The following is a 25,756-nucleotide window of genomic DNA, read 5'->3' as shown; positions in this document are numbered from 1 at the left end:
AGCTACATAATGAGTTGGCACAGACTGGGCTCCAGAGTCAAGCCAAGTTAAAATATGAACCAATAATAACAACAGTGCTCTGATGAGAGACAGAAAAGAATGGATATGAGCAGGAGAGGAAGTGGGAAGGACTGGGAAGAGGAGAAGGAGGGGGTGTGGAATCAGGATTTATTGTGTGACCAATAAATCTGTTTTTAGGAAAAAGGAAAAAAAAAAAAAAAAAAAAAAAAAAAAAAACGGCAGCAGCAAGGATTTTGCATTCAGATCATTCGTTGAAGAGCTACATCTTTCAGAGATGTTACTGGTTGGTTAAGTCACATAACAATAAAGTCCTCAGTTGAGTCTAGTTCAAAATTACATTTCTCCTGCCAGATTTGGTAGTTTTTGGATTGACACATTCACTTTGTTTTTAATTTTAAAAGACAGAGTTAGTGACCTATAATCTTTCTGCATTGTTTGGAACCTTTTACCACTTAAAAATTAATGGTTAGAAGTGAAGTCAACATTGTAGAAGAGAGCTAAGATTGACTCTAAAGGTAGGACACTGGACTTGAGCTTTACTGCTTTTAGTGTCTTTGTTTTGTTTTGTTTCGTTTATAAAGGAGATGAGATGGGTGGAGGGTGAAAGGGAGACAGAGAAGTTGGGGTAGTAGCTAAAGCCACCTGTTGGTTCAGTGAGTGCAGGATATTGTCACATTAATAGCTTATGATTCCTAACTGACATCGAAGTATAATATTCTTTGTTACCATCTTTAACCCCATACATACTACTGACTTTGCTCTACATAAAGTTATGCACTTAAGCTTGAGTGCAGATCTCAACATGAAGACATTGTTAGATCTTTAATGGGGTGCAGTGTTGTCATACTTTATCTGTTGACATTTCCTTTATTTCTCTCTTTTCATATTAATGATTGATAGTTATGAAACTCCTATTTTGTTATAGAATGTCTTTCTAAAATACGTCATTGAATGTTTTATCTTGGCACGTTTTCTGGTGGTAATAATTTAGATTGCATATAGAATTGATTGAACTTGAAATATTTGCCAAGTAACATAAGTGTTGAATCTTCACAATCATTTTTGAAAGCTCAGGTTCACAGTACACAACACAGAACTCAGATTCAAAGAGAAAGGTCCAGTGACAGTATAGTTTCTAGGTGGCTAGGCCACTGAGCTTTTTTTTTTTTTAACCTTAGGATGTCAAATTTCATCTTCCATATTGTATTCATTCATTAGCATTCCTAGTGAACTCTCACAGAAGATGAGAGTATTATGTTTATTTGTTACACTTCTGGTTTTCTTTACAATTTATTTTCTATATAACATTGTGTTACATAGATATATGAAAATTTGTTTTCTCCCATACCAGTCTTCTAGACATAGGAGAAACCATTTCCCAATAATCAAAGCACACCTAGGACGATGGTTTTTTTTCCCCCATCAGAGCAAACTCTGTTTTCAGTAGCATCTGGACTAATGGGCTAGACAGTCTTTAAACATGATGTCTAACTTTCAGGCTCATTAACTTTTTCCTCCTTCCCTCGGGTTTGTCCAAGTCTCATCAGATCCATAATTGCTATCCCAGAGTCACCTTTCCTGTGGAAAGACAGGGAAAATACACACTCTCTGAAGGATTTTGTGTATGTTTCTGCATGTTTTTCCTTTTAAGGTTTATTTTCATTCATTCCAAGTCCTGACAGTTCAGTCATTCACGTTTCGACCCAGAAAGCTTAAATATGTGAATTCATACACATATTTGAGGCCTTACTCTTTCCAATTGGTTGACTTTCATATTAAACAAAATTATTGATTGGTCTTTTAAAATATTTGGATTACATTCATTTATTGAAAATGTCTTTTATCGTTTGGATATGAAAACTTTTTCTCCTTATTTTGACACTCAGTGAGTCACTGATCATTTTGTATTCTATATTTAAATTTACTACTAACATGTTTTACAGTTTTGGAAACTTTAAATGTGCTCCAAAGAATTGGTATGATATTTTTATTAGTTTTTCTCTAGGATCTAACTCAATTCAACATATGCATGCAATATTTATTACAAATTATATAAGGATTAAATTTTATACTTATCTTTTTATTTAACTAGTATGAACTTTTTAAAAAATTTAAAAGTTGAACTAGGTTGTGTTTACTAAGAAATTCATATCTTTATTTTTCATTTTTATCATTTTCTAATTGTAAAACTAATATATTCCATTATGGTATCATATATATTTAATATATTTTGATTGTTTCAATTTTCTATTACACATTCTGTTTTCCCTCCCCCTTGTCCTCTTCTTGTACCTCCAAGCTCTATTTTCATTTTTCTCCCTCATTTCCTTTTTCCTTCCCTCCCCTCTCCCTCTGAGCTCTCCCTCCTTTTTCTTCTTTTTCCCTTTACAGTTCAGTCATTTCAATGAGAGTCTGCTTCATTACCTAGTGAAATCCTCAAACACCATATTTTTGTCCTTCTAGCTGGGTCTATTTCTGATTACTGTCTGATTTTAGCCAATTCTAAGGCATAAGAGTAGAGAGTTTAAGAAAACCCACTGATTCATGTTCAGGGTAGTTATGATTTCAAATATGGAAAATAATTGGAAAGAAATTCAGTTGCCTATCTTTGTTTTTTTTGTTTTGTTTTGTTTTGTTTTGTTTTTTTTAAGAGAGGACTTAGATACCTTCAGATCTCTCTGTATTTGTCAAGTTTAGTTATTTAACCTAGTATTTGAATTACCAACTAAGCCTCTGGGAAAATCTGACTCCATTTTTACTGACCATCTCTACTAAAATTTGCTTATGTACAGTTTTAAAATAAAATTAGCTTAATTATCCTTACTGATTTTAGTAAATTCATCTGTCCATATTAGGAGATAGTTTGGGTTACATTTCTGGTGAGCCACAAGAGAGATTGCATGAGAAATAAAGGTGCTACTGTCAAAGAAAATAACAACTTCACTGTTCAGAAATGTTGAGGGGAAGGATTGTTGTCTCTCTGCCTCACTGGAACTGTTACATGCCATTAGGCTCACTGTAAGTGATCCCCTGATGGATTCTGTGCTGGACAATGAGCTTCAGAACCTGAGGCGTCTTCTTGCCTTTGTAGAGTGACACAGGGCTCTGAAGCATCAATGGGAGTCACAGGGAACACAAAGGGGTGAAGGTAGAATTACTGTGAGACAGTATCTCACTTTCAGGGAAGTAGTGGGAGAGATTGTGTCTTGAGAAGGAAGACATTTTAGAGGTAACACTTTTAAGATTTCAATTAGCTATTTAAATGTGTGACTCATGTGCTTAGATGTTTGATTGATTACATATGTGTTGACAGGCTAACCATCTTGAAGGATCTTGATTAGCTAAAGACAGAGGTATTGTTATGCTGGAATGAACATAATTTTAAAAGAATTTGGATTAAAATTATTCCAGGTGTTTTTTGTTTTTGATATTTACTTGCAGACATTTAGGTAAACCCTGAACAACACTGTTATTAATTAGAAGAGAATAAACAACAGTAACATTGTAATTCTTTTGTTGACAGTCTTGTAGCTTGTAAGGAAGTTGTAGTAAACACAGGTCATTTTCCTAGTGCTTCACTTAAGATACAGAATGTCGAAAGGGTAGTTGAGTGCATCAGAAATGAAATTGTGCCTTTCAGTTGTGTGTTATTATGTACTTTATGTTCTTACTACTTTTCCCAACAGTCTATTCTAAGATTTTTGATATAACCACATTTTGCATTAATAAATAGAAGTAGATTATTTATTCAAAAGAAAACTTTTAAAGGAAATTAACCTAAATAGAGTTTGAGAATACCTACAAAGGAGTACCATGCAAAGTTTGAAAGAGTAAAAGCCCAAAGACAGCATGTAAATTAGTCACTTTGAAATGCTTAGATTAAATATTCAGGATGTCAAATGTATCTAATGAGTTGCCTGTTGCAAATAGTTTTGTGGGTTTTTTTTTTTTTTTTTTTTTTTTTTTTTTTTGTCATTTGAGTGAACTTCTTTTGGTTATTTTATGCACAGTGATTTGTAGCGAGAGCAGGTCTTATGGTGAAATAGACTGTAAATGAAATAATTGAACTGTTGTGAACAAAGGTGAAAACATTTTATATCAGATAAAAGACTGCTTCAATATATATACTTTACTTATATAGCATCAGGTTTTACAAATAATTTACAGAGGGTCTGGAGATGTAGCTCATTAGGTAGTGTTTGCCTATCATACAGAAGACCCTGAAACTGTTTTCCAGAATTCCATATGCCAGTATGGTAGGCCACATTTGTAATCCCAGAGAGTTCAGGAGGTGGGACAGAAGAATCAGAAGACCAAGGCCACCGTCAGCTATATAGCATTTTGGAGATACTCTGAGTTACTTGTGACTGTTCAAAAAAAAAATTAGACAAAGGTGATATACTTCAGTTCAACTTAAGTACTTAAATACTTAAATATATATTTATATACTTTAAAATATTAACTTTATGATTCAAATATAGGTTTATGCTATGCATACAGTGAAGTGATCAGGTGATGAAATAATATTTATTTTTATTGTGCTGTGTATTAACACAGAATATCTAATACGAGAAGCAAATTCTTTCTCTTTCACTCTTTCTTATTTTAGGTGTAAAGCATTAACATACTTCTACTCTAAACTAATTATAAACAAAACTCAATATATATGACTAAAATAAGGAAGATTCAAAGCAAAGAAAACATCGTGGTAGAGGAGCAAAGGCCACTAGAAGCAGTGTTTACAAGAACAGTGTTTTCCACTAATGTATAAAGACCGTGTCTTTATGGAAAGAGTTCTTGAGGTTTGAAGAACTCTACTGTGATGCCATAGAGTTGAATTGCTTTTACCCCTCTTCCCTTCTAATTTTGGTCTTTTGTGATTTTTAGAGTGGTAGTGGAGACTTTTTGAATACCCTTCCTCTCCTACCTAATACTTGTGTTTTAACTGTGTGTCCTTGAATGAGTTTGGCTATCACCATCAAATTGCATGTTGTGTTTAATCCTTTAGGTAACAGTCTTACCAGCAATCCCCATGTATTTACTAGAAATTGTGTGAATTCTATCAGTGCTCATGCTCAACTCACAAATTCTGGAACTCTCCAGCTTAAAAGGCACCAGACACTAAAATCTCCATTTTACTACATTTTACTGTTTCTTCCCCTTGAAGCTGGCTCTTTCCAAATACATTGTTTTACATGAGCTAAGCATTTATTGTTTGATTTTCTCTCTGACCTTTGTATCATTGCTTCTGTTACCAAGTGGCTGGCTAAAGTTAGAGAGCCAGACCAACAAAGCAAATAACGTCTTCTGAGTTTAATAATTAATAACTTGAGCTGATATCACAGAAGCCCATGGCTGAGGCTCATTACAGTATCATGGTGGTAGAAGTTTTTAAATTTTAACTTGTATGAAAAGCTATTGCTCTTTTGTCTCCATCCTAGGTGTTAGGAGTGAATAAATGATGTGCACTGCCCTGAGCCCCAAGGCTCGCAGCGGACCTGGCCTGTCTGATATGCATCAGTACAGCCAGTGGCTGGCCAGCAGACATGAAGCTAATTTGCTGCCGATGAAAGAAGACTTGGCCTTGTGGTTAACCAATCTATTAGGTAAGGTTATAAGATATCACTTTGTGAGCAAAGATAACAGCGTCTTCTGTATTTTACCTCCTCCCAGAGTGTCCTTCTCCAAGCATGTGACTGTACCTGGGAAAGAAAGACCTTCTTTATTAGGATTTTTCATCTGGGAAATTGAAGCCTGTGGAAATTTAAATGAATTTCCCAGTGCCTTTCACATGAGCTGTGTTTCATATCCCTGCATCCTCCACTGGAATGTGGAAATCTGTGGTCAAGTTACTTATACTGTTCCTACTCTGGTCTAATTTATTTCTGACTCATGGGTTTTCAGCTGACCACTTTAACCTGTGCTTTGGTTCAAGCTGCAGGCCCCGTGAAATCTGCTTCTAAAACTGTCTTTCTTGCCCTACTTTTACTCACACCTTCCAAAGTGGCTGAGAGTAGGAACTGAGGGAGAATACATATGCTTGGTCTAAGTGGACTGACTAGAGTCATTTAGCTCTGAACTAAATTCTGTTTTTTTTTTAAATATACATTTTTTGAAAAGCATCATTGTTGAGAAAAGTGATACTACATGCTACTGGTGCAACAATGAAGGGTACAGATTGTATATCTAAAGGCTCATCATATATTTAGCCATAGCATAGCATCCCTAGCAACGGGTTTTCCCAGACAAGAAGAGTGAGCCACAATATTAGGACCTTACAGCTTTCAGAATGTAAAATTGATGTACACAAAGAGCTTGGGTGGTGTTCTGTGGTTGGCAGACAGATATACCTATACTATTTTATTACTGAGGCAATCCTGCAAGCTGCAGGCTTCACTTTCTAGCCTGGAAGATGGGGCTTATGTACTGAATCCCTCTGGCTAAAATCTAGCAGAGGCTGAGAACCCATTTGCCTTTTGCAGAGTTTTTCTCTGTTTCTTGGTTTTTGATACTTATATGCTATATTTGAAAGTCTGTGTCTATGGGGAGATACTTGGTTTTTTTCTTTATCATAATCATCCCATTTAAACTAACTTTATGGTTTAACCAAAACTGCTAAGTGTTTCTATAGACAATATGCCCTTCAAAAAGGTCTTCAGAATTCTTTCCTTCAAGCAAGGTCCTCCATGGGTCTGTCTCTAAAAGAAGGAAGAGACTTGCACTTGGTAGTTATTCACTTTTAACCTCCTCAAACAGGCAGTTGTTGCCTCCCTTGCTTTTGTCCTTTCATGGCTAACTAATGATTATTATTAATTTTTAGCTATCTTCTAAAAATGCAAATTGTCATTGGAATTGTGATACAGAAATTCAGAACATGGGCTCTAGTACTTTTTTTAGTTCCTGGATTATAGTTAATATTATATAAGTTGCTGTTCCATTTATAAAGTCCAGTAAAATAGTTAATTTAAAAATAAGACTTGTTGGGGACAAAATTATACACTGCCTTAAAACAATTGTACTGATTGTAATCAGTAGTGTGATCAACAAAGGGCCATGGAGATGTTAGGACAGGAGGAATGGAAATGAGTAGAGTGTAGCCCGATCACACAGGCATGACCCAGTGTTAGGTGACTAGGTCATCAAAGTGTTCTGTTTAACCAATGTGATCATTCTCAAAGTGGCTCAATCAGTGTGAGCAGCCCAATACAGCCTCAAAGAACAGAGTCAGTGTGTGTAATGGAAATATCCTTGGATTAGAAATCAGAAGACCTGGCTCCTTTCTGGACATCAGAAGACCTGGCTTCAGCTTCTGGCTGTTTCACTGGTAGGAAACATGCCCAAAGTCACTCAGCTATCTGTTCTGGACTTGGTGTCCTCAGCCATAAATGAAAGAGTTGGAGGAGATGCTCTCTAGTATCCTTTCCAGCTCCTGAAATCTAAGTTTCAAAGAAATCTAGGTCTGGAGCTTTGATTTGGGCTGTTTAGATCAACAAAATATATATGTAAGCAAAGTAAATATATAATGGATAATTCTTAAAAAGAAGCTGATTATCTTCTTAAGTATTTATTAGTAGTTGTAGTAAATTAAATTGATAGTTTATGAAACTTTCCAGCCAAGAGATCCTAAAGGGATCTAAAAATGCGGTTATTGAGTACTTTCAATAGACTGGAATTCACCCCATGTAGGCAGAATCTAGACCTCAAAAAAACACTGACATGATAATTTGAAAAGGAGTCTATAAACACTTGAAACTCTTTAAAATGATATAACCTGTGGTGATAGAAAAATGAACATGTTTTGAGTAATAACGAGAGATGAGGCTTTGTTGGAAGATAGCTTTATTATATATAGTAGCAACTTCCAGTGTGCACTTGCTTTGAAAATAAAAATGTAAAATGACTTATTATTGTGTATGGAACATTTAGAAGGTTTGTGTACTTACTGCCTGGTCACTCACATCAGGCAGCTAAAACCCATTTTTAATTTGGGTTCCAGGGAATATGTTGTTGTCTTCTGGCCTCTGTGGGCACTGCACACATATGGTACACATAAACTCATACGAGCACATACACACCGACAGACATACACACAGACACACACACAAACAGACACACACACACACAGAGGAGGGAGATAAAGAATGATACATAAATATTTTTAAACCATCTGAGTAATATTCACATATTTTACTGTATTTTGCGGTCTCTCAGATCTTAGCTTCTATGTGCTCAGCATAGAACTGTCCTGGTGAAATTCTCCATGTTGGCCCTGTTTCTATAATAAGCACCAAATTCTTGAGTGAGAAAGAAATTTTAAGCTTTTAGATTCTTGTTCTTTTGGAGTCCAATTTGAATAGAATTTTGATGACCCCATTTTAGTTAACTTGTTTAAAATATAACTTTTAAAATGTGTTTTTGAAAGGACAGTCAGTGATTAAACTTGGATGTTTTTGATCCTATATAAACTGTCAATTGGAGGTGGACATTTTAAAAGGACAATTTATTTTAAGATTCTCTGAAGACCAAAAAATGGTCTGATGGATAAGAGAATGCATGTTTTGCAGACAGAAGAATATTCACATTTATGTCTCCAATGTGATATGTGGTACTGTAAATACCATTGTAGAGTTCTAGTCATAAAGACAAAGATATAATAATGAACTGTTAGTCACCCTTAGCTTATGTATTAACACTGCCTATCCTGTGGGACATGTGCTAGTTGAAATAAGTGACATGACTTGTAAGGAGGTCACTCTCTGTGTTTTGGGGCACTCACATGCCCTTTGGCAGCTTACAGGAAGTACTCTGTGTAAGTCTTCTACATTTTCTGACTGTAGCTGGGGCCATGGACTAGCATATATTAAACATTTAGAAAAGACTGAGCTGGGCCATGAAAATTCTACCATTTTCAGTAAGAATGTGTGCTGTCCTGCCTCTTACATGGTGGTTTCTGTTACTGATTACTGACAGGTCTAATCCACATTAAACATTCATGTTCTGTCTGTACTGTAGGCTATCAACTCAGTTCCTTTAACATGTAGCCAAGTTTCACTCACTCACTTTTTATGTCTCTACAATGTACCATAACACTAAAATCTTAGCTTGCAAATCTTGAGGAAAATTTTAATTATTGTGTTGAGCATAAAGAGTGTAAGTAAATGAGTAGCCCTAGGTTGCAGCAGTCATCCATGATGTAGAATGAAGTACATCTAACTCTGTGGATGGTGTGTCTGTGAGACAAGTGTAATAACAAAATGTTCGTGTCACTTGGATTTTTATATAGTTTAAAATTTATAATTTATCTTCTATTAGTTTTGTTCTGCAATACTGAAGCTACGGGTATTGTATTTTAAAGAAACACTAATTAAACATTAAAAAGAGCTGGCAATTTTATTAATGGTTGTAGGTCTTCAAGATGAAGAGTTAAGCTGAATTGATTTTGCTTACATTTAGAAAATGCACGGATAGTTGATAGTATTGCAGCTTCTACTTTCCTGATCTTCTACATGAATAGAAAAGAAAACTTAGCCATTTTTAATTTAGCATGAGTTATATGTTTGAATTTGTAAGTTATTCCTAAAAATTGACTGCAGTTTTCTTTATTAAAAAGTAAAAATTGAGCCAGCTGTGGCACCATATGCCTTTAGTCCCAGCACTTAGGAGATGGAGGCAGGCAGATGTCTGTGATCTCTATGTTCAAAGCCAACCTGGTTCCAGGACAGTCCGGCTGTTACACAGAGAAACCCTGTCTCAAAGGAACAAAGCAAGCATCTGTCTTTTCAATGCTCTCAGCAACCCAGCTGTTGTCCAGCAAACTTGGAACAGGAGGTTCTTCCTACTGCAGGGCACCTTTTCATTGACTCCTCTTCATTGGCTCCTCCTCTTCTGAGATTCTCGTGTTTTTGGTGAAAGTCAATAAAAACTCAGTGTCATTTGCTTTGTCAGTGTAGATGTGTATAGGTTCATATTCTGCCAATTCTGCCTTTCACAGTAGTCTTTGTGTTTGTTGTTTGAAAGCAGTTCTTGTAACAAAACTCCTTTGCCATCTCTGATGTAAATGTGTGGTAGACTTGTGAGTCAGCATGTTACAGGTCCTCATCTGGAGTTCTGATACTATGAGTCACTTTCTATGTCTTCACACTCTCAAAATTCAGTCTCAAAAATACCAAGTAATTTGAGATAAGGTAATTCATTGTCAAAAATGCTGAATAATTTGGATTGCACTAGCAAATGAATGATGTTTGAGTCCTTTAGTGGTGAAAAATAAACTGGAGGAGAAGGTACAGAGGGATTAGAACAGAGTTTGCTATTGTATCATCAGAATTATCTTTAGACATTGAAACTATGCCAGCTTTCTTCTGCCATGTTTTTTTTTTTTTGGATATATTTTATTTATATTTCAAATGTTATCCCCTTTCACTATTTCCCCTCCATAAACTGCCTATCTCACCCCCACCCCCGCTTCTATAAGGGTTCCCCCAACTCCCTCCTGCCTCCCTGCCTTGACATTCCTCTACACTGGGTCATCAAGCTTTGGCAGGACTAAGGGCTTTTCTTCCCATTGATGTTCAACAAGACCATCCTCTGCTACATATGCAGCTGGAGCCATGGGTCTATCCATTTGTATTCTTTGGATAGTGGTTCAAAGCAGATATTAGAACATGGCTGCACAACCTTCTCTGCTATCTTCCAGGCTTCCTGTTCATTTTACAGTACTAAGAGCATCATTTTCTAAAAAGCCTTCTATGATGTTTCTATGTAAGGAAACACAACAATAACAATTTTATGTGGGAGAATGGTCTGCTGTAGGAAGCAGTCACTGAATGTTCAGTGAATATTGAAATGGTCAAGCTGAATGGCTGACAGCATAGACTTTGAACCTGGAGAGCATGGGTCAAAGGGCTATATGGTAGCTGTGTAGATTTTTTTTAAGGTAAATAGTAGCATGTACTCTGTAGTACCTGGAAAGTAACATACAAATATGTCCATATGCCTGATACATTGTATCCAAATGTCAAATGTGAATATTACATATTGTCTTAGGGTTTCTTTTTCTGCACCAACATCATGACCAAGAAGCAAGTTGTAGAGGACAGGGTTTATTCAGCTTACACTTCCATATCTCTGTTCATCACCAGAGGAAGTCAGGACTGGAACTCAAGCAGGTCAGGAAGCAGGAGCTGATGCAGAGGCCATGAAGGGATGTCACTTACTGGCTTGCTTTCCATGGCTTGCTCAGCTTGCTTTCTTATAGAATCCAGGACTGCCAGCCCAGGGATGGCACTACCCACAATGGGCGCCCCCCCCTTGATCAGTTGAGAAAATGCCTTACAGCTGGATCTCATGGAGGCATTTCCTCAACTGAGGCTCCTTTCTCTGTGATAACTCCAGTTTCTGTCAAGTTGACACAAAACCAGCCAGTACACATATATATAGTCTTATCTTTGGGAATCCAGTATTCCTAACTTTTTGGGACAGACATCCATTCTCACTCCAATAAAAGATAAATTGATCTTTGCCCCAACCCTCAGATAGTGACAGTCTGAAATATTTTATAGTCGATAACCAATCTTTATAGAACCTAGGTTAAACATAGTTTGGAAGATATTTCCTGATGAGCACTCATGCGGATTTTAGTTACCCAAGTCCTCCCTAAAATTCCTGAGGCTGATGATAATTTTGTTCATTTAGCCTATAAGGGCCATAAGGGCCAGTGACTACTGTGTTACTCAATCAAATGCCTTGGTCACTACTAGTTAGCATTCAGTCATGACTGAAAGGATGTAAAATCAGAGTTCACTACTGTAGATGCAGAAAATAATTATATGACTTCAAGATCAGAGTACCTTAGGTTGATCTTTAAACCCATGGCACTTATGGGCTGAAGTATCTGGTAATCCATGATGGTTTAGTGGTACCTATCTATTATTCTTGGTTCTCTAGACATGCTTAGATATGGGAAAGGCAAGGCTGAGAATGTGGCAATGATCTGATTCCAGATATACCTTGTATATCCTTTATAATCTGATATGTAAAGTTGCTTAACACAATATGGAAGACCTGATTTGTGAAGCAGAGGTCATTGATTACATGTTAATTTTACTTAAGGAATTGTAATTTATTCTTCACAGCCTACTTTTATGGATAAATTTTGGGTAATCCAACTGGCATTGTATTCTGCCCTTTCCTTAATGCTGTTAATGATATGTGTGGAATGTAAATTGAGTAGTGAATCATTTTATAAAATCATTATAACTGACTTCTTACAATTATATAGTACATTGAAAAAATATATTTAATGACTTAATATTTTGATGGAAAATATATTACATATAAGGGATTTTTTAAAATAGAACTTTTCAGTCTTGCATTTTTTCCTTCATTTGAGGCAGTTCATTTCAACTATAAAGTCTCTGTTTTAGCCAAAAAACCCACCTTTCTAAGCTATAAAAAATGCAGAATTGAAAGCTTACACCTAATATATTCTTCATTGGATACAGATGTTCAGTGTAAAGTTTTTTTTTTAAGTGCTCATAGAGGTCAGGACAATGGACATTTGTGAGATCCAAGGAAAATCAAGTGAAAAGTAACTTGGGGCAAATTTCTGATGGTTCTTTAATGAAAATTAATTTTCTTTTCATTATTAAAAATTCTTTTCAACTTATTGTAATCATCTAGTCACTTTAAAATATGAGGGGGAGTCATAAAATTGCTATGGAGTTTAACACACCAAGCTCCTTTCAGAGGCAGGATATCTTTGCAGTTTATAAAAGGAATTATTCAGCAAAATCAGTTAAGAACTTGGTGTAAAGTTTATCACGATGTTTAAACAAATCTCAATTTTAGGTCACTACGTTTTTTTGGTTTTTTTTTTTTTTTTTTTTTTTTTTTTTTGGTGTCGATGTGCCATGCCTGTTTTCAAGATGACTTTCTCCCCATTGGACTGACATTAGGAGCACAGCATACAATCTTTTCTGCTGGCTTTTTGTGTTTTGAGACTCCTATACTCCTTTCTGAGTCGACTGAACTCAAGGTACTTCTGATGTCAAAGCAGCCTGCACTGGAGAACCTCTGGGGTCTCCACTTACAGTAGTGCTGCTCTGTCACCTGCAGAAGTCATTATCCTAACCAGAGACTAGAAAGTGAGCTATTCAGCAAGGAAAAAGAGAATGGAAGAACGAACTCTTTTCTCCTCTTATATACTCCCCTCTGGCACACACACACACACACACACACACACACACACACACACTGCATGAATGTCATTTCAGATAGATTTTTAAAAGAAATTCAAACATTTCTCTGTGACTTATATGGGCTGTATTGAAATGTCCAGCACTTTTTGTAAGATAAGAAAATAAGCCTGTATGAACCCAGTGTTTTGTCAAGGTTTTCTAGACGTTTTATTTGTTAATTCACATACCTGCTGATTGCATTTACCTGGCACCCATTACATGAATCATACAATTCTTACCTCTATAGAAGATTTCATTTAAAAATTTTATTTATTTGTGCACAAAGCTTTGACCATGAACTGGTCCTGCTGCCTGTACCTTCTGAGTGATAGGATTATAGCCATACAGCTCCTAGCCTGTTCCTGCAGTGCTCATTATGGGATCCATGGCTTTGAATATGTCAGGCAAGCACTGTACCAACCAAGCCACATTCCAGTCCTGCAGGATCTTTCAAAAGTCACATCTCAATGGTTTATATCATATTGAGGAAACTAGGACTTTATACAAAACATGTAATTTGTAAAGGAAGAAAAGTGTTTGGTATGCACCCCAAACAAAAGCTATTTTTGTGAATGACTATACAGAAGAGAGTAGTGAGACCTGAGAAATCAGTTCCAGGAAGCAGAATAAGGAGATGGAATTCAGCCAGGGAGAGAACAGGATACTGAAGTCAGGTCCATGCTAGGATGAGTGAAAAGTCTGAGAGGGGTCTGATCAAGGCAGTATGTGGAGCACATGCAGATTTTGGAGCGTATGAATAGACAAATGTTCAGAGGCATCACTGGAGCCCATTGGATATTGGGATAAGTTGCATAGATATGTTTTGCAAGACAGAGGGAGGATGGAGAATGCTCAGTAGAGCTGTCTGAGTGAAGAAAGCAAGTCCACACCTAGGAAACAACCCCTGTGCCTCCTGTTATTATGCTAGTTACCAGACTATGATGGAATGGGCAAAAGAAACAGTTTGAATCAAGAGGATTTTGTGACTTTCATGTTTTGGGAAATTAGGCAGAAAAAAAGCACCCAAAACCCAAGAACAAATGAACAAACAAACAAACAAGAAACCCAGATCACTGAAAATTAGGACTAGAGCAAAGAAGAAAAGGACCTGGGAAAGTTGCCCTGTGGCAGCTATGACAAAACACAAGGGGTGCTTACATTTACATGGTTGGGGATCATGGCCGCTAAAGGTATTGAATTCCTTGTGATATGATTAAAATATTCTGAAATTATGATGATGACTGTACATTTCTGAATAAGTGCACAATATTTATAAAAGGTCAAATGAGAAAGGCTATGGAGTAGATCTTAGTAAAGCTATCTAAAAGTTAAAGAGGAAAAGAAGAAAAATATAGTCTGGAATCATCTCAGTTAGAAAAATAAATGACTAACTGGGATCCAGTCAAGTATAGAGATTATGGTTGAGGACCATAAGCTTCTAAGAGCTGTGCTGATGCTGTGAGGGTCCTAGTGGGGAGTGAGGAGCAAAGCTGAGCTCTGGACCTACCATCTCAAGGCTGTGCTCAGAAGAGGAATCCTCTAATGACTTTTATTTTTTACTAACAGTTTATCTTTTGTAACACTCTTACCTGAACCTTCCCCAGGACAACACATTCCTAGAGTTTAGAGATGAGGTTTAGTGTAGTTTAGATGAAGTTTGGTGGCTTTCTTGTTAGAGTTGTCAATGATCATTTGTTTATGTACCATTGTTCTCCTTAAAGAGAACAAAATCTGTGTGTTTATTCACATGCGTGCCTATATGGTGGTTCAAAATTTGTTTTTGCATAATCTTAAGTTTATGGAGGTCAGATCTACATCTTATGTATTTCTCAGTTGCCTTCCACCATATTTTTCAGACAATGTCTTTCACTGAAACCAGAGCTACTGACTCAGCTAACCCAGTGCTAGCAAAGTCCAGGCAGCCTCTTGTCTTTGCCTTCTTGGTGCCAGAGTAACAAACCTGTACACAGCCTTTTACAAGGCTCTTTCTTTTGCTTGTTTGTCTGTCTGTCTGTCTGCCTGCCTGTCTCTTCTCTTCTCTCCCTCTCTCCCTCCATCCCTCTCTCCTTCCTTCCCTCCTCCTAGGGCTCTTAACTTAGGTCCTCATGCTTGCATGTGAAACACTTAACAGCTGAGCCATCAAAGCTTCTTTTGTTTGATTTTGTTATTGTTGTTTGTTGTCCTTGTTATTTTTTTTGTAGGGACCCATGTATCCCAGGTTGGCCTTCACCTTCAAATGTAGCCAAGGATGATCTTGAGCTACTGATTCTCCTGCCCCTTCTGCTGAATGCTTTGATTGTAGTTGTGTGCCACCACATAAAGATCTTCATATTTGTTGTTAGGGAGTGAACCTATGCTCTTATGCATGCTAGCATCTGCACTAGTGATTGAGCTATTATTGTTACAATTAGATAATGACATATGACATACAAGTTCTATTTTGCGGGCCGAAATAATTGAGGGGGCTACTGAGGATGATAACTCTTTACATGCAGAGAGACCACATGCATGTATATTTAATGCATTTTTTTGTTATTTTTGTTAATATAGAATCCCTATGAAGGCTAGTTCTTTGAGTTTTATTGACTGGTTTTCATTTTTGCTGGTTGCTAATGGTGGGAATGTTTAATGCAAGATAATCATTTGTCAAATTAAAATGAAATACAGTTTTTGTACAGTTAGAATGCATATAAAGTATTGAGGTTCCAACCATGAAGTGAAAACATAAAAAGCCAAAGAAACCAGGCTTGTGGCCATGTCAGTTAATAGACTGAGAATGAATAGAAGATACTTCTAATGAAATTATGTTCTTTAGTGTGAATCTGCTGTCTGTACTAGGGAAAAAAATGGTTTTGTAATTTTCTTTTGTGTTATTTCAGGGAAAGAGATAACAGCAGAAACCTTCATGGAGAAGTTGGATAATGGTGCCTTGCTCTGTCAGCTTGCAGCAACTGTGCAGGAGAAATTCAAAGAGAGCATGGATACCAACAAGCCTGCCAAGGTAAAGTCTCAGCATAAAGGCACTGCTGAGAGTCAGGTACTCCAGTGTGGAGGGTCTCTATGCAGAAAACACTGCTGAATGGCACATACTCTTGTATGGACTGGCCCCATCTAGAAGGTAGTTTGAGAAATGGATACTTCTGTATCAAGGTTTCCCTGTGCAGAAGAAACTGCAGTAACAACAGACACTGAAGCTAGTTTGTAATTAGGGAACATGTCATCTCCTTTGTAATTAATTACATACTCCTTTTAATAAGTTTAATTAAGTGAAAGCTTATAGAAAACTGTTGCTGTTCTAAGAGAACATTGATTATAAACTGGCTAATATCTGAAACACTATCAAAAAACACTGCATTATGTCCAATTTTCTGAGGAATCGCCAGACTGATTTCCAGAGTGGTTGTACCAGTTTACAACCCCACCAGCAGTGGAGAAGTGTTCCTCTTTCTCCTTGCCAGCATCTATTGTCATCTGAGTTTTGGATCTTGGCCAATCTGACTGGTGTGAGGTGGAATCTCAGGGTTGTTTTGATTTGCATTTCCCTGATGGCTAAGGATATTGAGCACTTCCTTAGATGTTTCTCAGCCATTTGATATTCCTTGATTGAGAACTTTTTGTTTAAGTCTGTACCCCATTTTTTAATAGGGTTGTTTGATTCTCTGGTATCTTGCTTTTTGATTTCTTTGTATACCTTGGATATTAGGCCTCTATCTGATGTGGGGTTGGTAAATATCTTTTCCCACTCTGTTGGTTGCCGTTTTGTTTTCTTGAGAGTGTCCTTAGCCTTACAGAAACTTTGCAATCTCATTAAGTCCCATTTGTCAATCTTTGACCTTAGAGCACGAGCCATTGGTGTTCTGTTCAGGAAATTTCCTCCTGTGCCTATGTGTTCTAAGGTTTTTCATACTTTCTCATCTAATAATTTCAGTGTACCTGATTTAATGCAAAAAATGCTTAAAAATTGTACATTTATCTTTGTTTTTTAAAATAAAGTTGTTAAAAAAACAGTGCAGATGTAACTGTGTCATTGAGCAATGAAAAAAATCAAGCACAAAGGTTTACTGAATAGATCTATTGGTGTATCTCCACATTAAACCAGGTACACTGAAACTATTAGATGAGAAAGTAGGGAAAACCTGAGAATTCATAGGGACAGGAGAAAATTTCCTAAACAGAACACCAATAGCTCGAGCTCTAAGGTCAAAGATTGACAAATGGGACTTAATGAGATTGCAAAGTTTCTCTAAGGCTAAAGACACTATCATGAAAACAAAACGGCAACCAACAGAGTGGGAAAAGATATTTACCAACCCCACATCAGATAGAGGCCTAATATCCAAGGTATACAAAGAAATCAAAAAGTGAGATACCAGAGAATCAAACAACCCTATTAAAAAATGGAGTACAGACTTAAACAAAAAGTTCTCAATCAAGGAATATCAACTAGCTGAGAAACATCTAAGGAAGTGCTCAATATCCTTAGCCATCAGGGAAATGCAAATCAAAACAACCCTGAGATTCCGCCTCACACCAGTCAGATTGGCCAAGATCCAAAACTCAGATGACAATAGATGCTGGCGAGGAGAAAGAGGAACACTTTTCCACTGCTGGTGGGGTTGTAAACTGATACAACTACTCTGGAAATCAGTCTGGTGGTTCCTCAGAAAAATGGACATAGTACTACCTGAAGACTCAGTTATTCCACTTCTGGGCATTTACCCCAGAGAATCTCCAACATACAACAAAGATACATGCACCACAATGTTCATTGCAGCTCTATTTATAATAGCCAGAAGCTAGAAAGAACCCAGATGTCCTTCAGTAGATGAATGGATACAAAAATTGTGGTACATTTACACAATGGAGTACTACTCAGCTATCAGAAACAATGACTTAACGAAATTCTTAAGAAAATAGATGCATCTAGAGAATATCATCCTGAGTGAGATAACCCAGTCACAAAAGAACAGACATAATATGCAGTCACTGATAATGGGATACTAACCCCAGAAAGCTTTGAATACCCCAGAAACAACTCACAGACTGTGTGAAGTTCAAGAAAAAAGAAAAAAAAAGAATATATTTTAATTAAAATAGAACTGTATCACATCTCCCTTTCCTTCCTATAGCCCCTCCCAGTTTCTCTTCTATCCCCTCAAATTAATAACCTCTTTTCCTATATTATTGTTACATATATACATATGTGTATGTATATGTACCCACAAATACTTAATTACAACCTTATAAAAATGTATTCGTATACTTTTATGCAAAAATGCTTAAAAATCTGTACATTTATCTTTGTTTTTTAAAATAAAGTTAAAAAGAAAGAAAGAAAGAAAAGGAGCCCATGAGCAATGTAGAAAGGAACAAAGAGGGAGGAAGAAAAAAAAGATCTATTGGTGTAATATAATATAGTGTAATGCAATATACCTGGAATCTTATTTTTGTGTGTTTTAATATATAGTCTCTTTGGTCTACATAACTTTGGGCAAATTACTTTACTTTTCCATTGCTTGGTTTCTTTTTGAGTCTTAATCTTTTTAGCTGTTGCCAGCATTTTGGGAAAATACTGTGTTTAGTAATTTTGAGTAAACAAGATAGATAATAGTTTTTCTAATTTTGAATATGTAAGGAAAAAAAGAAAAAACAAAGTTCAAAAGATGTTGAAGACAGCTTAGCAGGGCATGACACACACAAAGTTTATAAATGGTTCCTGAACCTGTGGTAGGGCAGAGGTGCAGGGCATGTGTGTGTTTATTATCAAGCACTTAGTTTTGATGTAGTCTATCTTTATACATATGTAAATATATCTTTATTATTTTCTTTTAAATTTGTATTAGTATATGTTGATTATGCATACCAATGGATTTCACTATGGCGTTTTTAAATTTTATGTCAGTGTTCACATTATTGTGTACTCCACCGACTCTGAGGCTCAGTAGTTTTACTTCAAAGCAGTTCTGTGATGCTGTCAGAAACCCAGTGCCTTCCAAACTCATTACCATGAGTAGCATGTGGCTATTGTTAAGAAGTAGACTGGAATCTCTGCCTGACCTGCAGTCTGCTTCCCTATGGGGTACTTCCTGGACACATTCCTCAAAAGCTACCCAGGAGACCCATGTGCTGTGTTGCATGCTCATTTATTTGCTTTTCACGTTTTCTCCCTCAGTTAGAAGGTTGCAGATCCCAAAGGATTTGCACAGCTCCTCTCTAAAAAGCAGCTGCACAAGAATGGGACACTCCCTTTCAAGTCTAGTTCTTGATGTCCTTGCTTCAACAGGAAAGTGCTTTATATAATGCTTAATAGCAGACACTTGTCCTTACACCATCATCTCCACTGTAATCGGACAGACTTTCATTTAACTTAGCAATGGGAAAGTATTATCCTTAAAGAAGGCCAGTTTTTACAGAAACTTTAAAGCAATTAACAAATTAAAAAAGGACATTGTCACTAGGCTTTACTTACAGATGTTGCTACCATGTATTTTTACTGTTACTACGAACAAAAAGACCAAAGTTCCAGGTTAGGATCACATAGAGGAAAACTACCCTGCTAAGAACACTATGTAGTTCTTTGGTTTTGTTTGTTTTGGAAGATGTTTTTTCAAGCCAGAAACAAAGATCCACAGCTTTGCAACAGTGGGGTGTAAGACAGGCTTGTGGTATCTGTTAATTGGCTGTTTCTGTTGCTTAGTTTTTATTTTTAATTTGGAATTAGTACTAATTACTTATAATGTAGTAATTAAGAACTCTGGATAAGTAGTGTATAGCTTGCTGTGTGAACAATGCATCATATCAAAAGTTGAAAATCAAAATGGTTACTATTAGTTACTGTGGCTATTATCATTTTTAAGTATGTTTTCATTAAACTGTTCATGTTTAATGAAATCCATCTGCATCCCTTTTCTACATGAATGAGGGTTAACAAATCCTTAGTGAATATTTTACTTTAACTAGGAGAAAATTAGTGCTTTGTAAATATCTATATTTAGAATAACAGCATCTCAACCACATCTATAGCCATTCACTCTAGTCTTCATGGTACTTCTCATACACTAGGGGAGTGCTGAGACCAAGAACTTTACAACTGTTTTCTTATAAAGCCTCTATTTCTATAATAAAACTATAAACAAAAATAACAATTTTAAAAAATTTACAAGTTCACGAGAACTGCAATGAGATTTTATAAGATCTGGATTTTCTTAAAACCAGTCTTTTTAGTTAAATATAATATAAAATTTTACTGTGGATATGACAAATTTATTTTAGTGTACAAATATAGTTCTGTTAGATTTCTGTTAGAGATGATTAAAATGTAGAATTTCTTTATTTCTGATGTTTGAACACCCAAATTTGATCTGTGTCCATTTGGCATAGAAGCTTTTGGCTGAGTTTCCTTTTACATCTTTGACCTAATTTATGTATTTCACAGTGACTTTGAAGTCAAAATATCATATACCTTTGTGAACAATACAGCATTTTCAAAAGTTGAAAATCAAGGTGGTTATTATCACAGTGGCCATTGTTATTCATAATTAGGTTGTTGTCAAACTATGATTTTCAATCTAGTTTCTTTCCATAGTGAAACTTGATGCATAGGAGCGCTGGGCCATGCTAGTGCACATCTGCCAGCCCAGCACTTGGAAACTGGAGGCAGCAAGATAAGGAGTTCAAGGTCATCTTTCTTGTGTACAGAGTTCAAAGCCAGCATGGGCTACATGAGACCCAATCTCAGAGAGAAGGAAACAGGGAGGGAAAGAGGGAAGAGAGAAAAAGAGATTGCTTAAGATTGTACAACATTTTGTTACTATTCAATCTAAGTCTATATTAAAGGATAATTTAGTAAACCATAAGTTTTAGCAACATACATAATTTTTATACTATTTTATTATTATATATAATATAGAAATATGAATATTTCCAAGAGGGAAAAAGACCCTTTCAATTGTCCATAAATAATAATTGTACTACAACTACATTATGTTTATTCTGTATTTGTTTGTGTTATGTCTCTCTTTATGTCCTGTGCATGTGCATGCATGTGTTTGTATATATACATGTAAAAATGAGTCTCTGTGTATGTGTGTTCCTGTCTGTGTCTGGGTGTATAAGTGTGAGTGTATGTGTCTCTGTGTATATGTCTGTGTGCCAATGTGTATTTCTGTTTATGTGTGTCTGTGTATGAGTGGTGTGCATATATGTGTGTATCAGTGTTTGTGTGTATGTTTCTGTTTACATGTATGTGCCTGTATATATGTTAGTGTATGTTTTGTCACTGTATATGAATGTTATATGTGTTTATGTTTGCTATGTGTATATGTTTGCATGTGTGTGTTTGTATGTGTATTGTGTTTAGTGTCTGTGTATGTTTATGTTTTTGTATGTATGTGTGTACATGTATGTATAATGTATATGTCAGTGTATGTCTGTCTGTATATGTTTGTGTGTATGCTATATATATATTTCTCTCTGTACAAATATGTTTGTTTGTGTATGTGTGTATCTGTGTGTATGCTGACTATCCTATATTTCATACTGAATTTAGTAGCAATGACAATGTGACAGTGACAGTAGATGAACTGGTCAGCTTCTCCTCTGAACTGATTAATGAGAGCATATCAGGAAGCCCTTAGTGATTTCTTTTCCTGTCTTTAATTCCATCTTCTCATTTTCCAAGCATTATTTTTATTTACTTTTCCAGATTGATGGTTTGTTTGGGAGTTTTACAGCTGTGTAAGCATATTTGAGCAAGTACATGAAATCTGCTGTGTTCATAGTTTAAGAATGCATTCGAATGTATCTGTGTTAAGAGTTATTTTATGCTCTTAATACTTGAACGCAAGTTTGGATATATCATAGGCAATTTATAGATTTAGTGTTTCTGTGTAGATTGAGAATGTTTCATACCTGTTTTAGTTTGCCTAGCCACTCTGCTCATGAAGAAATTGTATCCTGTAATTCCTCTCTCAAAACATTAATATTTCCAAGTTAGAACCAGCCTGTCTAGGATGTTAGCAGTTTTGCCTTTGCTTGATGGGTGATTTTCTCACATAGTATGGTTGCAATAGAATCAACAGAATCATATGGTCAATATACGATATATTTGAGTCACGTCTATAGCAATTTACTGTAAAATTTAACTTAATTAATATATAATAGAATATAACAAATTTGCTATTAGTATCAGTCTGAAGATCACAGGAGCTTCTCATTAATTTGAGGTTCTTGAATGGTAAAAAAAATACCTAAACCTAATGTTTCTTTTTATTCATAATTAAAATCCTGTTTTAATTAATTAATTAACATTCAAGGTACTGATCCTGGTTCCCCCACACTGAAACCTTCCCCCATCCCTACTCCCCTTTTTCTTTGAGAGGGTGAAGCCCCGTAGGTATCCCCTCACCCTGGCTATCAAGTCTGCCAGATTAGATCCTCTCCCACTGAGCCCAGACAGGGCATCCCAGTTGGGGAACAGATACCAGAGTCAAGCTACAGCTTTAGGGAGAGCCTCTGCTCCAGTAACCGGGGAACCCACATGGAGACTGAGATATGCATCTGCTGCATATGCGCCAAGAGCCTCATACCAGCCTGTGTGTGTTCTTTGGTTGGTGGCTCATTTTCTGAGAGCTTCCAGAGGCCCAGGTTAGGTGACTCTGTTGGTTATCCTGTTGAGTTCCCATCCTCTCCAGTGCCTTCTGTACTTTTTCCAACTCTTCCAAAAGAGTCCCTGACCTCTGTCCAGTGTTTAGCTGTGGGGATCTGTGTCTGTTTCTGTATGCTGATGGATAGAGCCTCTCAAAGGAAAGGTTTCTGTCTGCAAGCACAACAGTATCCTATATTTCAGATTTTGTTTGTGATTGTGAGTGTGTGTGTGGTCTCAGTGGTGTGCATTAGCATGGTTACATGTGTATGAGTATGCATAAGCCTGTTTTCTTTGATGATTTTCTACCTTTGCCTATAAGGCTCATCTAGGATTGACCTTGGTGCTGGGGTTCTTGGTGCTGAGAGTTTTGCCCACTGGCACATCTTTCTAGCTCTCTAATGTTCTCCTAGTAGGGTGAAACTAAAACAAGTGAGGAACCCACACTTTTGTTGATTCGATTGTATGCTTTCTGACTTTAGTTCATTGCCCAAACTTGGCTTCTCCAATAAAGAGGAGGATCCTTGCACACCTTGTCTGGACAGTTAAACTGTTCATGTCTCTCCTCAGATACTTACTGTATTCCTTCCCACCAGTCACAAAACTCTCAGTTATGATTAAATTAGTCACTTCCTCCTAATTATATGTATGTATATATTCTTAGCTGATAGTGTAGGTAGGTTGAAGAGAACTTAACTATTGTGTATAAAACCTTAGATCTGATCCCTTAGCAGCACAAAACAAAAAGCAAAAACAAAACTAGGTAAAATAATTTACACTTAAAAATTTATTGTTCAAAGTGTGACATACTAGAATTAAACAAACAGAAAATGAACCATGATGATCTGGAAGGGTGAAAAATATATGGAAATAAATTTTGTGGACTAAGGCAAAGAGAAAATAATTAGAGTAGAAAGATTAGTGATAAACTACAATTTCTCAAGATTTATAAAGTAAAAGTATTATAAATGTGCTAGTAAGTATTTTTTCCAATAAATTAAAATTTTCTCTTCATGGATTCTTAATTTCTGATCATGGTCAATCCCAGCAACTGTGCTTTCTATTATGACTGTTTTACAGAGAGATGTCATGGTGAAGCTCAGATTAAAGTAGTACATGGTATTGTGTCATTGGGAGGTTTAAGAACAGAGTACAAATGAGTTTTACATGTTTTCCTTCTTAGTCAGCTGATTTTCAGACTTAATATGGGCTACATGTGCAGACTGAAGGCAAAAATAGCAGCTAAGCAAAAGTGCCCATTTCCTAAATTAAAGGTGTATGTTTGTGTGTGTGTGTTGTTGTTGTTGTTGTTGTTTAAAGTTTCATGAAACTAGAAAAGGTATCAGGAGAGGGAAGTAAGAGATTATAATGAAGGAAGAAAAAGAGAGGGAAATAGAACATGGGTTCTGAAAGCAGAAGCTGGAGCTGTTTGGGGAGAGGAGAGAGACCAGCTTGACATGGGTGGCATTTTCAGCATAGATACTATTATATACAGAAGGAGTTTTAAAATAATTATGTGAATATTTCAATATATATGCACTTAATGTTCACATTTCATATTAGGTATATATTTTATCTACTTTTGTTATATATACAGGATAAGGTCCCATTAGAACAGAGTATGAAGACACATATAAAACACTGTGATACACACATCGTCAAGCAGAGCAAAAGACAAAGATGACTGAAGAACTGTGGCTGAGACTCCTGTTGAGTTTCCTTACTCACTTCATGCCTCAGACACACACACCCATAGGACATACTGTGTGCCACTTAGTTTCTCAGACACTCCCCCCATAGGACCTACTGCAAGCCACTTATTTTCACAGCCTTTCCTCTTTTTATTGTATTTATTCCAGACCCTTTCTGACACTTAGCACATGTATAATCAGACTGGAATGAGGACAATGTTGTAAATTGTACTGAAAATGAGATGCAAATAAAAACCAACCAGTGTGAAAGCTCAGGAAAAAAAATACTGTGCTGATAGGGTCTGGAGAGATGGCTAGGGGTTAAGAGCAGTAGCTATTCTTCCAGTGGGCTCATGGTGATTTCCCAAATTGTGGCTCACCGCTGTCTATAACTCTACTTCCAGGGGAACCGATACCTCTAATGACCCCTGAGGGAACTGCATGGATGTGGTACAGAGTCATCCATGCAGGCAAAATACACATACATTTAAGTAAATAATAAATAACTCCTAAAAACAACATGTGAAAGTGTGTCATAGAAAGATGGTCATTCAGTAGCTCAAGGGTGCAGTACTCCACTGCAGAAGCTCAGCATCCATCATGGAACAGGCAGAAGGCAGGGGTGTTTGCATATTGTCCTGTAATTCCACACAACTAAAGCTACAAGTATGTATTCAAGACCCTCTCAGGGTTCACCTTGACTCATACCTGATGCCTGAGGTGCATGTATTTTTGAAAACATCTTGTTTTTGTGCTTCATTACAAGCACTGAGGTGTGGGGCAGTGTAAGTTTTGTAACATTGGAATGCTAAAATGTCTGTGGCCCTTGTGTGTTACAGACCTGCAATTAGTGTGCAGGATAGCATGTGCTCTGTGGGAAGCATATGTGTATGAGATTCTGAATCTTCTATTTACAAAAGTTAAGAAATGTACATTTTTCCATTCTAATGGATGTAAGCCAAGGAATGGCATTGATTGATGTTTGAGTGGAAAGCTCTTACTTTGTTGTAAGTCCTCTTCTGTGCTTTAAATGCATTATGTTTTATGTTGTCTCTGAGTGTGTGGAGATGTGATTGGGATTCCTTTCCAGCTCACACAATGGGTAATAGTTTGAATTTGATATTCCTACAGGTGTGCAATGTTATTTGGTGCTTGTATCATATAAG

At 36.4% G+C, this 25,756-nt stretch overlaps 1 protein-coding gene across 1 annotated transcript in view; it reads left to right on the top strand.

The window, feature by feature from the left end:
- The window catches only part of GAS2 (growth arrest specific 2), a gene marked incomplete at its 3' end in the record, with an annotated part of 137,498 nt that overhangs the window by 18,876 nt on the left and 92,866 nt on the right, over positions 1-25,756 (top strand). Inside the window, exons 2-3 of the mRNA XM_080908300.1 lie at positions 5,463-5,627; positions 16,136-16,257. Coding sequence (XP_080764426.1) covers positions 5,480-5,627; positions 16,136-16,257 — 270 coding nt within the window. The 5' untranslated portion in view covers positions 5,463-5,479. The remainder of the gene's footprint in view (positions 1-5,462; positions 5,628-16,135; positions 16,258-25,756) is intronic.

The sequence above is a fragment of the Micromys minutus genome (assembly GCF_963924665.1).
Source record: "Micromys minutus genome assembly, chromosome: 32".
Classification (NCBI taxonomy): domain Eukaryota; kingdom Metazoa; phylum Chordata; class Mammalia; order Rodentia; family Muridae; genus Micromys; species Micromys minutus.
The sequence above is the reverse complement of the archived record's forward strand: the minus strand, read 5'-3'. Positions and strand labels throughout refer to the sequence as shown.